The following is a 14,184-nucleotide window of genomic DNA, read 5'->3' as shown; positions in this document are numbered from 1 at the left end:
GAAAAAGAAGGAAAAATCGTTTTGAATGTTCATCCAAGTCAAAATTCAAGGCGGAAACTCGGGCATTTGTCTGGAGCTCCGACTATCCGACTCGAAGTTAGTGTTAGTCACGGAGCTATAGGTGTGGCCAACTTGCACAGATACCACCTGACTGAGGACGGTCCACGTACTTCCTGTATTGAAATTAGGTTGGACGACCAACGTATAACACCGATTCAGCATTGCTCTCGGATTACTTTGTCAAATTCTGTAACAGAACCCTTTGTCTGCGGCAGCCCTATGTAATAGTATCCGTTTGCATTGTCCGCATGTGTATCGAATTAAACGCCTAACAAGCCTTTTCATAATTAAAAATGTGGTCATTATGATCCCGCTTGGCCAGCCTGTCACGCCGGGGGCATTCCTCCCATTCCAACCCCCTTGTGAAAATGTCTTGCTAGCCAGCTAGTAGCTATCTACACCTCAGTTTGTGGTTGTGCGTTGTAATGTTTAGTATTGTATCCATCTCTTCAATACTATGGCTGTACGTTGGTTATGCAGGTAAGAATACGGGCATGTCAGCTTATCATATATTCCGTACAGTTTATTATGTGTATTTATTATCAAATGTATTTACCTAGCACCGTTTGGATTTCTATGACGTTAGCTAGCCTACATTTAGCTTGTACATAAAATACAATTATTTTTTTTGACGTTACATTGATGATTTCATTAATATATGTGGATTTATTGCACTTCGGCTGACATTATGGTGTCAGTCAGGGGACCAGTGACTGGGAGTCCCTTGTTGACCAGCAGTGCCCCTGGCCCAAAGAGGCTTCATTGTCCTCCAACAACTGGGGTCCCGTTGGAACTCTACAAAAAGTAGTATTTCCTTCCCCCTTCATTTACTGATTCGAATTTCGAAATGACTGGGCAATTGAAAGCCATCTGGTGGAGCCCTTGCTTTCACCAGTGTCCAATCATGGCATCAGTGATTACTGAGGAAGGAAAAGTGCACTTTTTAAAGGAATTCGAATGGGGCCCTGTGTCTTTTAAATGTAGACTCAGCAATATGAAAGCGGGGTGACTTATTGCTCACAACTGCATGAATTTGTCCAATAAGAAAATATAGTTGGCTGTGTTGTACTACTGAACACGACCCATGATTATGAGCTGTTCTAAGGGGGGAAAGAACCCCCCCAGGTGCCTCAGATTGAGGTCTACTAGGCCTGTAGATGATCCTTTGAGATAGGGGCTAGCTATAAAGTCACAGTTAGTGATGTAGTTGCAGAAAAATAGGTGGCTTAAGCTGATCGTGGTGCATTTACCCTCCACTGTACCACTGGTCATAGTGTTTACAAATATGACCATTGGCCAGGGTCACACCATCTCACATTCAGTAGGCAGCCAACGTAGAAGACACCCGGGACCTATCCAGGTTCACAATGTTACAAATATTGGCTAAATATGAAATTGCACACCATAACGTGGGTCTCGTTAATGCAAAATTTTGTTTTTCAGGCAAAGAAAATAGCAAGATATATTTTCTGTGTTTTGTAAACGCAAATCTAAAATGTTTCTTGTAATTTCTGCTCGGCATCAGACAAATTTTGTGCTTCAGTTGCATTTCTCCACTCGAATGATAATTAACAAAGGAGATGTGTAGCTGCTTTTCTCCTGTAAAATGCAAGATTAACTTAAGCTAAACATTAGAATATGTAGCTGGCTACATACTTTATGATAAACATTAGAAATATGATGGCCATGTATCTTCTTTACAAAAATTATTGCTTTTTCATTGTAGGCTAAGCTCATTTACTTGTGTGGCTGCTAACCAAATAGCGTTGCCCTTCTGTTGTCATCTGATGAAAATTAAGTTATTTTCTGCCGAATGTGTTGCACTCATGCAGTGGTCACCAATCGGTCGATCGCCAAGGCATTTCTAGTTTATCGCCAAACATTTCTGTAAAAAACTTAAGGATAACGTTATTCTTGCGTTCCTATTTTAATGTATTCCTCTCGCGGTGTTGGTAGGTGAATTGTTCCCATTTTGAACCATTTCATGTGTCTGAATGCACAAACACTGCCTTCCTGGAGAACAAATCAAATGCACTATAGGTCTACCGCTGGCCAATCGGATGGTCTGAGGATTTCCTATTATTCTGGTCTCAGAGCGTTTCATATTATTCTGTGCGTATATTCGAGACTCCATTTAGTATGATATGTCGTGTTTTGTTTGGTTTGTATTAATTTGTGGATGTCCATCACCCGTTTCGTGTGTTATGAATTACACTTCGTATTGTATGTTCTGAATTTTCAAAATGTACAATGTGTTACAAATTTGCAAAACATACAGTATATGTTACGAATTCTAGCTAGGTAGCTAACGTTAGCTTGCTGGCTAACATTAGCTAGGCTAGGGGTTATGGCTAAATAAAAAATAATAGGACTAGGGTTATGGTTAGTAGTTAGGTTAAAGGGCTTTAGGGGAAGGGTTAGCTAACATGTAAAGGAGTTAAAACGTTGCTAAAATGCTAAAGTTGTCCGTGATGAGATTGGAACTCGCAACCTGTTTTATGTAACCATACCAAACATAACATATACTAATTACTATGTTAAATCTAGTTTGAGACGAACCTGCAGATTACCAAGTCTGCAGTAATGTAACAGGCGTAAAATAAAGCTAAAGTAAAGTTGATACTGTGAGATTTCAAAACTTTTTTGAAACTATGACATGTTTTTACTCATCACTGTCAACACTTATAAGCCATAAAATTAGCATTTTCTTACTTCCACTTGCGCTACAACCCGCACAGCAGCTATAATGAATGTGTAGGAAAGTGTATCGATAGGCGTGCACTGTTATTATTAGCAGTTTGAGTCTTTTTTATCTAGGAATATTTCACTTTCTCTGTTCACAGGAGTGAGAACATGAATTTGTGCATGAGGCAGAAATAATGCGGTGCGACTTAAGCTATCAGCTGGAAGACATTGACCAAAAAGGGACAATGTCAGTGAAAGAAGGGGAGAGTGGAGGGACATTTAGAGGCGAACCCTGAGTCTGCTGCCCTCCGCTGAGACTGACCATCAGATGCAAGCACCATCAGCCCAATACAATAAAAAGCTAATTATTGAAATATATTCTCACTCAGCTGTGCCTCACAAGTAATACAACAACTGATCTATTACCGGTGAAATCATAGAGCCAACCTCAAATTTAGAAATTTTACATTGTATTGTTTAAGTGTTCCCTTTATTTTTTTGAGCAGTGTATATATATATATATATTTATATATTTTTTTAAATGGCAGGGCAATTCATGTAAAGCCAATATGCGTCTAATGTATTGGGCCTATAGCCTACTGCACGAACCACATTGGTACAGTACTGTTTTTAATAGGTTAATGTTGCATAGGCTTACGTTTTGTTAAAAAAATCTTAGCGGTAGATGTCGGCTTGCATTTTGACTCAGTGATCTTGCCTTAGAAAAGGTTGGTGACCACTGCACAAATGTATTTTCTGTGAAGGAATACTATTGTTGCATGCACCTGATCACTCTTGAAGCAAAACAACGGACTTTCGATATGAAACACAAGTGAAAGGGTTTAAAATGCAAATATATTGATGGTCTGCATTTTGAAAATGCAGATTTCTAAACTCTAAAGTGACCCCTGCATAAGTAGGGGACCCAGGTTATCGGTTTATTCAGTGGCCAACCATCCTCCACAGTCCCCACAATGTGTTCCACACCGTTGCCAGTTGTTGGTTATGAATCATGGCCAAATTTACAGATTGTACATGTCATAGCTGACCATCACTAAATTATTTTTGTCTGTTCTAGGGCTATACACTTCTGGCTGAAAATGATGTATTGTTATATTCTCATGAGTTTAAGCCCCTGAACTAATCAATTTTGTGTATAGGCAGGCTTATCTCTAAAATACTCTTCATGGATATGGAAGTTGGCAATGCATGACACAGTGGTGAAAATTGAATCTTTATCATAGTGGTATTCCAGCAGCACCAGTTGGTCTCAACTTGCTGCCAGGTGCCAAGTAGAGATCTTCTTTTGTAGTTCAATGGTAGAGATGCCAAATGCTTGACATAGCCCATGTAAATAGAATGTAATTGTGTTTAATAGTGATTACAAGTTACAACGTATTGTACTAAAATATGACCACGATCCCGTTTTACAGTTCACTGAAGACTAGTTTATGACGCGCGTGAACAAACCCTCTGAATAGGTGCTTGGGAGGGGCGACACCGCACGCAGTGCTTAATGCTGTACGACAGTACTGTACCGAGGTGAATCAGCCATTGAAAACGATATAGCCGGCATAGCTACATAAAGACAAACAATATTCATTTGGATTACACACTACAGCGCGTATGATCATAGTTGGTTAGCTGATGGAAACGGACATCTTTAGAAATGTGCGCAAATGTCTTTGGCGCTTTGAAAAGGTGAGACATTTCATGCGCAGCTGGGAAGGTAGTGAGACATTGCTGGCGTTTGTTACATTGAAACAGGAAACTGGCAGATTGAAAATGCGTTTTGTTTGAGAGATAGTGGCAGCACAGCAAGCCTAAATGATTAGAGTGTCTGCTTACAATGACAATGCTTAAAGCCCTTTGTAGGTATGTAGAACTATTATGTATGAACAGTATTTCTTTGCTCAGTGGGTTGCTGCGTGTTTGAAGAGGGACTGTTCTAGAACGCTTTTTGGAGAATGGGGTCTGTCAGACATGGAACATCACCGTACACTATGTTAATCAATTCTAGACTACAGGTATCAATACATAAATACACTACGTAAACGTATAAGTCAAGTTGGTAGCCCTAAGGAGACCTCAATTTTGATGTGTTCTTTCGGGTCGGGTTCTATGTCAGGCAATTTTTTATTTGTAAGCGGTTGGCCTCACAGGTAGCCTTGCCCCATTGTGTCCACAAAAGGGGCATTTGTTGGTAGCATCCTGGATTGGAGCCCTCTCCAAAACCAGGATGCCATAACAATGTCTGTCTCCTCCCTAAACATCTGGGAGGCTTGACTAGCCATTTTAGTTTTATTTAGGCTCCTTGCTCATCCTAAACTGACATCAAAATTAAACGTAGGCAGTTTTATTCAACACCAAGCATAAACAATGTTTTTGGTGGTTGTGTAATGTGTAGTCATGCACTCCTGCCAATAGGATTTTGTTATGAAAGTCTACTTGTCAATTGAGTGGATTCGGCCCATGGTCGTCACCATTCTTTTAGATAGAAGTACAATAGCAACACAGTATTGTCTGAGATGGTCTTTCTAACTAGTGTCTGATTTATATTAAAGGCCCAATGTAGCTATTTCTGGGTAACAATTAAGTTCCTCATTGTAATGGATTTCCATTAAAATGGCAAAAGTAGCTTTTGAGCAAAAACTGTTTCTCAATCAAGAATTTATCTTGGACTGACTGGGAGTGGTCTGAGTGGGGATGAGGAAAAATAAAAACTAGCGGTTATGGCAGAGGTTTGGAAACCTCTTTGTTATTGCCCAATGCAGCTGTTTTTATATCAATGTCATATCACAATGTCACATCTCCCTTTCTGGTTAACAATTAAGTATCTTACTGTTTTATTTTGTCATTTTAAAAATGTACAAAAATTGCCTGTCACCAGAAAAGCAGAGACTCCCACCCATGCAAACAGGCTGATTTGAAGGTCCTGTGTAGATAGTTGCTGGTTGAAAAACAATCAGGAAATAACACTGATCAAATAGTTTCACACTTTTACAGTGTTAGTTTCATTACTTGTTGTACAATATGACATAAAACACATGAAAAACTGAATTTTGACAGCAATTGGCCTTTAATTCAAAAGACAAGTAACCTAGTGGCTAAGTGTCTGATTCTCTCCCATGAGGCCTGTTGTCTTTAATTTTTCTGTTAACCCTCAGTTACAGGCTACTTGTTGTCCTTTCTGACAAATGTGTGTGAATAGGGTAATACTATAGACCCTAGGCCTAAATTGTCTCAACTTTTTCCAATGGCTCTCCTGAGGCAACACTAAAGATAGGTTTAGGCTATAGACCAATGGGGGTGCAAAGTACGACCCGCCGGGCACTTATTCTTTTTTTACACCCCTTTTTTCTCCTAAATTTCGTAGTATTCAATTGGTAGTTACAGTCTTGTCCCATCGCTGCAACTCCTGTATGGACTCGGGAGAGGCGAAGTTCGAGAGCCGTGCGTCATCCGAAACACGACCCAGCCAAGCCGCACTGCTTCTTGACACAATGCCCACTTAACCCGGAAGCCAGCAGCACCAATGTGTCGGAGGAAACACTGTACACCTGACGACCGTGTCAGCGTGCATTGTGCCTGGCCCGCCACAGGAGTTGCTAGTGCGCGATGGGACAAGGAAATCTCTGCCTGCCAAACCCTCTCCTAACCCGGACGATGCTGGGCCAATTGTGCGCCGCCTCATGGGTCTCCCAGTCACGGCCAGCTGTGACACAGCCTGGGATCGAACCCGGGTCTGTAGTGACTCTCGGGAGGCCCCTGGAAATTGATTAAAACATTTTTTTTTTTTTAAACATTTGCCCACCCCTGCTATAAACTGTCACACCGACAGTATTTTAGGCTTCTGATTTGGGTTTATTATCTGAATGGTATTGCAATGTTACCAATAGTCCGAAAGAAAACATTTCTGTCTGACTATGGTTTAAATGGACCCTGGTAACCCAAAATGACTGCTCAATCGGCACTCTTTCTCACCATAATCCCCTTTGGAAAACCCCCAACATACGGTCATAACAGTTACACACTGGGTGCATTCATATATTCACTCTGGAGTGCCAGAGTTCAGATTGTCCATTTGTAAATTCAGAGTGTTTTGTTCTCGGACCATTCAGAGCACACACTGGACGCTCTGGCTGAAGAGTAGGGTTGATCCGAGCGTTCTGACCTCACAACGGCAGTCAAGCACCCAAGCTAACTTGCTAGCTACTTTCAGACACAAATGAGAACGCCTCACTCTGACCATGTTACTCGCCCCAGCAGAGCCGGTAAGGCGGTTTTCATGTTGTCTAGAGCGTTGGTGACTATAACTGTGCTACTGGCAACCACTTAATAAAAAAAATTGCTGCCGTTTACTGAACCCGGTCATATTCAACGGGTGTTGCTCGTTCGTAAATTTAATCAGTTATTCTGAGCTCTGGCACACTCAGACGAGAGTGCTCTAAAATCGGAGTAGATAGACCGAGTGAATTTACAAACTCTCTTTAAGAATGAGAAGAATGCCCTGTATATTGTGACATCACAGACACATCACTGTGGAACAGCGGCAGTAAATAATTTGACAGCCTCCCAATCTGCTGTGTCTGGAGCCTGGATGCCGATTGCACAGAATTTAGGCTACTGGTGTGTTCTCTTACCGGAGCCAGCTTGATATTATTCATTCCCTCTGGAGTTTTTGTAAGTAGTGATGTTGACTATTTGATACAATTATGCCAACAGTCATCTTTGAGTGAGGGAATTAATTCTGTGGGGTGCCCTTTTTTTGTCAGGTCAGACATTCTCTGAAGAATGTAACTCGATTATGGTTATTTCTGACCTGGGGTGTTAAAACAGCTTTGTTGTCGTTGCAGTAACTAGACTTAGTTCAGTGGTGTTCATTGGACAGCTGAAATACTAGCCGGCACTGAGCCTAGATCTATAGCCTACGTTCAGTAATGAGTTGAATGATTGTCATGCTAGTGTTATCATTGAAAGTTGAATTAATGTATTGCCTGTTTTTAGGTCATGCCTGCCTGGTTCTTGTTGGTTAAGCGGTCACTAACAAATTAGGATTGTACACTTAACTTCCAGTAGCTCATTGTTCATTTGAGGAAATAAGTGGACAAAGGCTGCTTGTTTTTATTTTGTAAAATATAAAAAATATTTTACAAAATAGTGAAACATTAAAGTTATCCTTTTTAGATAAAACTATAATTAAATATTCAAATGTTGTCCACCTAATCAAAGGATCTGAGAATGAATCTGGTACTGAAAGCATAAGCTACAGCCAGCTAGCACTGCAGTGCATAGTTGAACAGTTTTGAACAACTTCATTTCTTAAAAAATGGAGAAGCAAGAGATATTTAGTTGTATTTTGTTTCTCACTTAGCCAGCGAATGCAGCTTGCTAGTTTAGCCTACTTAAACACCAGGCTCAAACAGAGAGGGATGCTATGTTAGCTAGCTAGTTATGGCTATCCAACACTGGAACTCTTCCAAGTCAAGGTAAGCTTTTGGTTTTATTAGTTCATTGCCACTGGGGCCCGCCGATGTAACTGCGGATGATAAGATGACGCCGAAGAGGATGGCTGACGTTTTACATGTTCCTAACCAACTGCTATATATCTTTTTTTTTTTGTGTGTGTTTAACTTATTTTGTACATAATGTTGCTGCTACCATCTCTTATGACCGAAAATCACTTCAGGACATCAGAACAGCAATTACTCACCACGAACTGGAAGAAGCTTTTTCCTTTAACCTCTAGGGGCTAGGGGGCAGTATTTTCACGGCCGGATGAAAAACGTACCCAATTTAAACAGGTTACTACTCTGGCCCAGAAACTAGAATATGCATATTATTAGTAGATTTGAATAGAAAACACTCTGAAGTTTCTAAAACTGTTTGAATGGTGTCTAACAGAACTCATATGGCAGGCAAAAACCTGAGAAAATTCCAAGCAGGAAGTGGAAAGTCTGAGAATTGTAGTTCTTCTTTTGATTCTCTATCGAAGCTACAGTGTCTGTGGGGTGACGTTGCACTTCCTAAGGCTTCCATTGGCTGTCTAAAGCCTTCAGAAAGTGGTTTGAGAATTTTCCTGTCACTGGGCAGATAATAGGAGCTCAGTTACTGAGTGGTCTGCCTGGCAACAAAGGGATTGGATATGCTCGGTCCCGCGAGTGCGCTCCTCCTTCTTTTTCTTCTTGAATGAATGTGCTATTGTCCGGTTGGAATATTATTGCAATTTTACGTAAAAAATACTATAAAGATTGATTTTAAACAGCGTTTGACATGCTTCTAAGTACGGTAATGGAACATTTTTCAATATTCTGAGTACATAGCTCGCCATCACAGCAAGCTATACAGACACCCGCCAAGATCGGGGTCACCTAAACTCAGAATTAGTATTATAAATAGTATCTTACCTTTGCTGATCTTCGTCAGAATGCACTCCCAGGACTGCTACTTCCACAAGAAATGTTGTTTTTGTTCGAAATAATCCATATTTATGTCCAAATACCTCTGTTTTGTTTGTGCGTTCAGGTCACTATCCAAAGGCATGATGTGCGAGCGTAATTCGAGACACAAAACGTCAAAATGTTCCATTACCGTACTTAGAAGCATGTCAAACGTTGTTTAAAATCAATCTTTATGGTATTTTTAACGTAAAATTGCGCTAATATTCCAACCGGACAATAGCGTATTCATTCAAGGAGAAAAAGAAGGAACAGCTTGCTCACGGGACCGCGCATATCCAATCCCTTTGTCCCCAGGCAGTCCACTCAGTGCCTGAGCTCCTATCATCTGCCCAGTAACAGGAGACAGATGAAACAACTTTCTGAAGGCTTTTGACAGCCAATGGAAGCCTTAGGAAGTGCAACGTGACCCCACAGACACTGTAGTTTTGAAAGGGACTAGAAAGAACTACAATTCTCAGATCCTCCACTTCCTGGTTGAATTTTTCTCAGGTTTTTGCCTGCCATATGTGTTCTGTTATACTCACAGACACCATTCAAACAGTTTTAGAAACTTCAGAGTGTTTTCTATCCAAATCTACTAATAATATGCATATTGTAGTTTCTGGGCAAGAGTAGTAACCAGTTTAATTTGGGTACGTTTTTTCATCCGGCCGTGAAAATACTGCCCCCTATCCTCAACGAGTTAAACGGAAACAAACTAAACGAGGATAAACATACCTGAATTTGTCCAATAGAAACTCTCGTTTGCAACTGTTGGACTAATGATTACACCCTAGATTAGCTAGATGCAGGCAAGTGTGCAAAGCGGTATTGAATGTGTCACTTTCAATCATAGGCTAGGTTGTAGCAACCTCATGATGGGTGTAGGGACAATTCTAGTGTCATGTAGTAGCCTAAACCTAGCCATGTTACATTGCGCTGGGTGAATGGAATATGAATGACAGTCATGCTCATAAAAATATTGTCCTCCCTCATCTTGAACTGCACCGATCGCCACTGCCTTAGGTCAACATTACATCATGGAAACAAGGACACCTGGCCTAACATATGGAATTGGACAAGCCTCATACTGGAGCTTTGTTTTTCTTCTTAATGTTTTCCTATTTTAAGGTTGAACAATTTTTTTATATATATATATATATATATATATATATATATATATATATATATATATATATATATACACACACACAGTACCAGTGAAAAGTTTGGACACCTACTCATTCAAGGGTTTTTCTTTATTTTTACTATTTTCCACCTTGTAGAATAATAGTGAAGACATCAAAACCTGTGAAATAACACGTATGGAATCATGTAGTAACCAAAAAAGTTGAAATATATTTGAGATTCTTCAAAGCAGCCACCCTTTGCCTTGATGACAGCTTTGCACACTCTTGGTATTCTCTCAACCAGTTTCATGAGGTAGTCACCTGGAATGCATTTCAATTAACAGGTGTGCTTTGTTAAAAAGGTCATTTGTATAATTTCTTTCCTTAATGTGTTTGAGCCAATCAGACTGTAGATCAATGTGTTTTAGCTTAGAACTTTTGTTAATATATTTGTGCTGTGCCTTATTTGCAGCCTGTTTGGGAAGCCCTTTGATGGTGGGAAGAGGATGGACCATGGTAGCCAGCAGCAGCACCCAGCCATGAATAGGCTCTATGAGGTCCAGCGGGAGGTTCAGTCTCTGGGCCCTCAAGTGTGCACCTTCAGCGGGCTAAAGAACGAGCGGGAGTACCGGCGGCTGGAGCGCGAGCTGACCCAGCTGCTCCTGGAAGTGGACCAGGTGGACACGGAGGGCAGGGCAGACCTACAGGGGGCACGCAAGAGAGCAGCCCAGGAAGTAGAGGGGCTGTTGCGCTACCTGGAGGAGAACGCCACCCACCCGTCCCGCCTGGCCATCGAGGAGCTGAGCAGGGAGGCCCAGAGGCTGGTGGAGCAGGGTGTGGTGGAGCCTCAGCGGGCCGGGGGCACAGCAGAGATCAGTGATGAGCTGGTGGACGCCGTGCAGGAGCTGATACTGAGGCTCACCCAGGTGAAGACAGGAGGGAGGGTGCCCCTCCGCAAGGCTCGCTACCGGGCCCTGACACGACTGTGTGCTGTGCAGGACATAATCGAGGGTCGCACGCGCCAGCAGACCCTTCCCCTGTCGGAAGACACGCACGTGGCCGTGCAGAGGATCAACCAGGTGATGGTGCATGTGAGTGGGGCGCGCAGCCAGCTCGTGGCACTGCTGATGGGGCTGAGTGGGAGGGATAGCTGTGCCCACCTCTCCCGCGTGCTCACTGAGCTCCTAGTGGAGCTGGATGCCCTGGATGTGTCGGGGAATGCAGCAGTTAGAAACTACCGCAAACAGGTGGTGGAGGAGATCAACAGCCTGCTCAAACACCTGGACCTGGAGGGAGAGGGAGACGATACGCGCAGGTACTCAGCTTTACTAGAATTACAAACGCTCTGGAGTAATAATACAGAAGGGAAATACAGTATGCGTGTGTACATGCTTTCAGATACAACTTGGCTCAAAAATGTGATTGTGTTGTATATATTTTTCCTCAGGTATGACTTGGGGCAAAATGACTCTATCCGTCAGATTGAGGCGGTGCGTGGTCGGGTGGGCCAGCTGCAGGGGGAAGTCCTGCGACACTGTGGGGTGGGCGACCTCTTCAGGCCTAAGCCTGAGCTCCAGAGTCTCCTCACACATCTGGACCAGGTAGACACAGCCCGTAACCCCTGTATCCGTGAAGCCCGGCGGCGTGCCGTGCTGGAGGTCCAGGCTGTCATCACCTTCCTGGACCTCCGTGAGGCCCTGATCTGCCGCCAGCCCAGCCCCAATGAGCCCTCACAACACAGGGCTGTGTGGATAGTCCTGGGCAGCCTGTCAGACCTCCAGGCCCAGGTACTCTGCTTCAATGGCAAGCAGGCCGACAAGAGCTACATGCTGCTGGAGGAGCTTCTGACCAAACAGCTGCTGGCTCTGGATGCGGTCGACCCACAGGGCGACGAGATGACCAAGGTGGCCCGCAAGCAAGCAGTCAAGTTTGCCCAGAACATCCTCAGCTTTCTGGACATGAAGACAGATGAGTGGGAATACTGATCCACTGGAAAAGACTGGACATAGCTGTAGGATGCCCTATGGAATTGTATATAAACTGGTGCATCATCGCTCTAAGAGAGTTGGGTGTGTAAATATTGTCTAAATCCCAGAATGCACGGCAGCAGCGCTTTCGTCTCTTTGTGGAGGGGGGGGAGCAACCCAAGAACACTTTTGTGAAATAGAATTTGGAGGATAATGTTCCGACATACAATGTGCTTTTTAAAGTTTACAGAGCATCTTTTTGAAATCTACTGTATTTGTGTGCGTTTTGATCAGTGTTGTTGGGTTGTGGTTGCAAAGTCTGCGGCCAAAAGCACTGAAGCCTGTTATAGTGGTGGTCAGAGTAGTTAGTCACTTCGTCTGTTTTTCAAAAGCAGGAGTGGGACTAGACTAATTACATCTCGATGGTATCCATGTTTAGCTTGATTATTTTGGAGGTCAGTTGTAAATTTACTCAGCCAAACGATGTACATGATGTCTCAAATACTTCTTTACTGAGATGAACCGAGTTTACATCAGTACTGTGAGACAAGATCTAACTCTGTTCATGTTGCTTCTCCACTTCCATTTGCTCTGTGTCTCTTCCTGGTAATGCTTTAATCAACACTTCTGGGGCAAACTACCCTAACCCTGGACATACACAGCTGTTGCTGGCAACCATTCAGATGACAAATGAAAAGGAGAGCTTCTTTACGGCTTTAACCACAGTCCTACAATAACGAGGAGAAGGAGGATGTAGAGTTAAAGGGCCTGTGAGAACATTTGTCAATAGGAGGGTATGTTATTAAAGGCCTCCTTGTATAGAATGAACATTTGTGGACACGATAATTGCCCTGTTTGTATGTAATTTGTCGCTAAATGTTTATTGTAACTTGTGTGTTTGCGAGGCTGGTGAAGGGGAAAAACAGTGTGGAGGTGGTTTAGATTTTATTTTTGTCTGTGGCTTTCTATTGTCAGAGGAATGTGTCTGAGAGCCCTGTAGAGTGTCACTGATTTGGTGTGTATTATTATAGCTGGTGACAGTGTTCACAGTGGACAGAGCAGTCTAAAACCTCTGCAGAGTTGCAGCAGAGTTAGGAAGCTATCAGTTAAAAAGCCCAAATCTCTGTGCCTTTCTTTTCATCATATTTTTCACCATCCCGAGCACTTACGCTCCGAGATGTGCACTTTTTACTGATTCTCAGCGCTGCAACTGACAGCTCTTTATAAACTGACCGTGGCATGTCTGGCAGATAGCCCTATGCACTAACAAAGCTTGAACAGTCCTCAGATAGCTCCCACAGAACTCACACACTCTCAAAATGACTGAGGTTATTCAAACCTTCCTCTGCTGCTATAGAAAAACATATGGCAAACAAACAGTGAAATCCAGCTTCACACTCATGGGTCGTCTGATGATTCGATTACACTGTGTTCAGTGCGGCCCTCATGCAATGGAGGGGTGTTCACACAGCAAACTTAATGCTCTCTCAAACTAACCAATACAAAATAAGGTTCCATTCTGTCAATTTTTGTTGATTTGAAGTAACATTCTTTGCCAATAACCATACACAATCTCATTCCTTCCTAGGCATATACAGTGTATTCGGAAAGTATTCACCCCTTGACTTTTTCCACATTTTTATGTTACAGCCTTATTCTAAAAAGGGTTAAATTGTTTTTCTTTCATCGTCAATCTACACACAATACCCCATAATGACAAAGCAAAAACAGGTTTTTAGACGTTTTTGCAAATGTATATAAAACTGAAATATCACATTTACATAAGTATTCAGACCCTTTACTCAGTACTTTGTTGAAGTACTTTTGGCAGCCATTACAGCCTCGAATCTTCTTCGGTATGATGCTACAAGCTTGGCACACCTGTATTTGGGGAGTTTCTCC

General features: G+C 42.4%; 1 protein-coding gene across 3 annotated transcripts; it reads left to right on the top strand.

The window, feature by feature from the left end:
• Positions 1-200: 200 nt before the first annotated feature.
• Positions 201-13,808, top strand: LOC115162223 (BAG family molecular chaperone regulator 5-like). 3 transcript variants are annotated; one of them, XM_029713321.1, is made up of 3 exons: positions 201-540; positions 10,788-11,630; positions 11,763-13,808. In XM_029713321.1, exons 1-3 carry the CDS (start codon positions 518-520, stop codon positions 12,298-12,300), a joined length of 1,404 nt encoding a protein of 467 aa, XP_029569181.1. In that variant the 5' UTR covers positions 201-517; the 3' UTR covers positions 12,301-13,808. The 3 variants fall into 3 exon arrangements, with proteins under 3 accessions (XP_029569181.1, XP_029569180.1, XP_029569182.1); XM_029713320.1 differs by lacking the exon at positions 201-540 and adding an exon at positions 3,828-4,446; XM_029713322.1 differs by lacking the exon at positions 201-540 and adding an exon at positions 7,331-7,428.
• The last annotated feature ends 376 nt before the right edge of the window (positions 13,809-14,184 follow it).

This window comes from Salmo trutta, chromosome 25 (assembly GCF_901001165.1).
Source record: "Salmo trutta chromosome 25, fSalTru1.1, whole genome shotgun sequence".
Lineage (NCBI taxonomy): Eukaryota > Metazoa > Chordata > Actinopteri > Salmoniformes > Salmonidae > Salmo > Salmo trutta.
This window is presented reverse-complemented; position numbering and strand designations above follow the sequence as displayed.

Coding starts and splice junctions, on each gene's coding strand:
- LOC115162223 (XM_029713320.1), top strand. CDS start 4,415: ATGTGCGCAAATGTCTTTGGCGCTTTGAAAAG. Junction 4,447..10,787: donor GTCTTTGGCGCTTTGAAAAG/GTGAGACATTTC, acceptor CCTTATTTGCAG/CCTGTTTGGGAAGCCCTTTG. Junction 11,631..11,762: donor GAGGGAGACGATACGCGCAG/GTACTCAGCTTT, acceptor ATTTTTCCTCAG/GTATGACTTGGGGCAAAATG.